Here is a 3,779-nt window from a genome sequence, read left to right on the forward strand (position 1 = left end):
TTTTTTTTTTTTGCAGAACGAGGGATTGAACTCAGGCCCTTGCGCTTGCCAGGCAAGCACTTATTCTACTGAGCCATCTCCCTGGCCCCCTCTGTTATCTTATTCTGACAATATAATTCAAACAGTGTGACCAGAGTCAGGCAACTCTTTCTAATAACAATTTCAAAAAAATAAAAAATCCCAGAGTATTTTTTCTTTTTCACAACAGTGCTACACTGTTCTCACAATTGGTTGCTCAGGAAAAACTACTTAATATAGTACTCAAAAAATGACATCACTTGATGTCACGTTCTACAGAATACTGCCTAAATAATTGAAGATGCAACTTGAGGGTGAAAGGGAAAATACCTTCATCAACTGAAAGGTAATAGAAGAGAAAACATACTGAAAAGGCACAGAATAGAAGGAAATATCAAGGATAATCCTTGAAACTTTAAACCTGCTTAACACATATACCTACATCTGTATTTGGGCAAATTAATGTAACATTAAGTTAAATTCCTTATAAAACATTAAATAGCTCATGTATGTTACTGAATATAGTACACTGTAAATCACTGGTTGTTCACATTTTATATATATTTTTTCTGACAGTGCAGTGACTTATTAATGCTGTCTATGAACATGAAAAAGTATTGCATCATGCGCCAGCATTATAAACAAAAATAAATTTCAAAATTAAAAGATTTACACTAAATAACTTGTCAATTTTCCCTTCATTACTAGAGACTTAACAGCACCCCATGCACATTAGACAAATTACTTTAAAACTGAGATACAGCCTGAAACATTGAAAAGGATTTTCCTCAGCTATCCAGGCTGGGCTTGGTGATTTAATACTACTAAGTTTTCCACATGGCTGATATTAAAGGTATGCACCATCATACCTCAGGAATGATAATTTTATCCAAGCATTGCCATGTGGGTAAATCATGGTGATTTAAGAGCCCCAATCTTAAATTAGCAAGGAGGTACAGATCTACAAAAGTCAAAGAGGCAGAAATTAACAAAATTTCTCCCAAGGCCAGGCAACTCAGTAAGGTCTGCTTTCAATGATTTTTTCTTTTTTTTCTGGGATTGAACTCAAGACCCTGCACTTGACAGGCAGGCACTTATCTACTGAGCTATCTCCCCAGTCCTGCTTTCAAATATTTTTTTAAAAAAACAAATGCAAGGGGTTGCAGCCCAGGGTAAAATTTCTGAGTTCACTCCTTGTACAACGAAAAAGATCAAACAACTGGAAATCTCTTCTATCCAACAGAAACCCTTTCCCTCTACATCAGTGATTATGTGCACCCTACTTTTCAACATACAAGACCAGTTTTGAAATTTCTAATTTTGCCCCAAACATGATTACATGAGCGGATTAACGCTACACAAGAAATATTTATCTGTTAATGAGTTTTCTATTCCTTAGCTCTGTTATCTTAGACCCAATCTCAGAAGCCAGTAGATAATCTTTCAAATATTATCACTCTAAGAACAATCTGACTTCTGGAGAAGTTTACTGTTACAGTTGCTGATTTTCTTTTGCCGCCCTTCATATCCATTTGCTTTTGCCTGTTCAAAAAATCCTTTTATTCTATTCATTCCAATGCTCACTGACCTTAACTGTGAGAATTTCCCTCTACTTCACTACTATTATATAAACATCTCACTCAGTGTTTCAAACCTTAAAGTAATGTCTATAAACAGCCCACTGGTTAAAATTAAATGAGTTAACAAATGATGCCCATTTTCCTGCCCAGTGAATTTCTCAGTGTGAGTTTAATAGGCAGTCCCTTCAAGAAGTTATCCTTAACTTTCCCCTCCCTTGGTAATACATGAACATCACCTTCATCTTCTCAGCATTTCAAACTCTATAGAAATCCTCTCTAAAATAGTGCAGTGGTAAAGAATAATGTATTAGTGAACTTATAAATAAGACACCTAGCAAAAGAAGAGCCTGATATAGAGTTGGGAAACTAGCCATTTTGATAAGAATTAAAAAGAGAATAGAAGAGCTGGCCAAATAGCTCAGCGGATGTAAGCGCCTGCAAGCAGGTTGAGGGACGGGGGCCCTGATCCCCAGGCCTGCACTGCAGGCCCCACACCCGGTGCGCACTGAGAGAGCAATTGCGACTGAGCTCTTGGGAGGCTGGAAACAGGCAGCTCACTGCGAATCCGATCTAGTAGTGAAACCCTAAACAGCCTGTAGACCCTTCCTAATATTTATTGTATATTTGCTAATATACAAATAAATAAATAAAAATAAAAAGAGAATAGAAAATTACCTAGGACTTTGGATTTGGAGCAAGTGTATTTTCTGCACAACAGAGAATGTAGACTCCTCCCTACTAAGTAGAGCTGCAGCTACTCTCTACTAAGCTCCCGAGTTTCCAGGAACTCAAAATACAAAATACCCGGTGTTTTTCTAAAATCTCAGTTTCGTTTTTAGCAATGTATGTTGAGGAAATGAATTAGAGGGCCAGAGCATTTACTAAACACCGAGCATTTACTGTCCTCTGCTTATCTGTAATTAGCTCTGGATAGAAAAGCGACGGGGCCATTCACTCCGGACACGTCTGGAGATATTTTTCTTATAGCCAATAAAATCTCCCCTAAGATCTTTCGATTGCGACCTCATTCCTCAGTGTCGTGAGACCACGAGCTCTGTCTATACGGTAACATCATTGCAAGCAAAAGTCTCACGTAAAAAATCCAAACGATAATTTTCTTTTTGCAGAGTATGAAACTCAGGGTTTCCCAAAGCCCCTGCTCTCTGCATACCCGGGCAGAAACACCTATGCTTGGGGCCCAACAAGAAGGTATTGCGAGGTAGCAGTCACAGCACAGTGCCTGTGTACTGGGGACCCAGAACTGACCCTGCCTGAGCAAAGGGGAAAATGTTTCAGATGAGGATGCAGCACCTCAGGCTAGGACACTTCAGGTCTGGAGCTAAGCTGGGACGCTGCAGTTCGCCCCAGCTGTTTCTGACCACTTCCGCCGCGAACGCGCCCTATTCCACCCCGTCCCCACCTCCCGTCCCATAACGTCACCATTGCGTAGCTTGAGGGTCTCCCAGGATCCTTCCAATGCAGCTCTCAGCCAGCAGAAGTTATAGAGAAAGGTGGTCTGGTAGGCTGGGTCCCCTCAACCCCGCACTCTGCGCTCACCACTGCGCCATGACACAGGAAGAGCCCTCCACCCTCTGCCCCCCTGATTGGGTAATTCACCCTTCATTGCTGATTGGCTCCTGCTCGTGACAGCCTAGCTGAGAGTGACGAGAGAAACAAACCTCTTCCAGGACGTATGGATCGCAAATGATATCTCGTTTACTCATTGACTTTTTGTCTTTTTTTTCCTGTGGAACCAGGGATTGAACTCATATCCTTGCGTTTGCCAGTCAAGCGCTTATCCTACTGAGCCATCTCCCCGACCCCACTTTTTGTCTTTTAAAGACAGAGTTTAGCTAGGCAGCTCAAGGTGACCTTGAGCTCACTTTGTACCAGGCTGGCCTCGAGCTCATTCTCCATCCTAAAGCTCCTGAAAGCTGAATTGCAAGCGTGAGGCACCATACCCAGCTCAAATACTAAATTGTAATCCAGAAAATTCTAGACACATCTCTTTCCCACAATACCAGTCTCACCTCGCATGAGGAATGCTTGCATTTAAGGGCTTGTTCATGGCTTTTCAAAACTTCCATGAAGAAAAAAATTTAAAAAAAAAATTCCCATGAAGTTCTTAACGGAGTCAGGGGATCCTATTTGAATATGGGTCACCAGCACGCTCAGCTTTCA

At 41.1% G+C, this 3,779-nt stretch overlaps 1 protein-coding gene across 2 annotated transcripts in view; it reads right to left on the bottom strand.

Annotated features, from left to right (window-relative positions):
- Window positions 1-3,119, bottom strand: part of LOC101565207 (zinc finger protein 709-like) — an 18,914-nt gene extending 15,795 nt beyond the window's left edge. For both annotated transcript variants that reach the window (XM_023706394.1, XM_023706393.1), the window contains exon 1: window positions 3,039-3,119. In XM_023706394.1, coding sequence (XP_023562162.1) covers window positions 3,039-3,041 — 3 coding nt within the window. In that variant the 5' untranslated portion in view covers window positions 3,042-3,119. The remainder of the gene's footprint in view (window positions 1-3,038) is intronic.
- Window positions 3,120-3,779: the final 660 nt, after the last annotated feature.

Source organism: Octodon degus, unplaced genomic scaffold, assembly GCF_000260255.1.
Source record: "Octodon degus isolate 3935 unplaced genomic scaffold, OctDeg1.0 scaffold00255, whole genome shotgun sequence".
In the NCBI taxonomy this organism is placed as follows: domain Eukaryota; kingdom Metazoa; phylum Chordata; class Mammalia; order Rodentia; family Octodontidae; genus Octodon; species Octodon degus.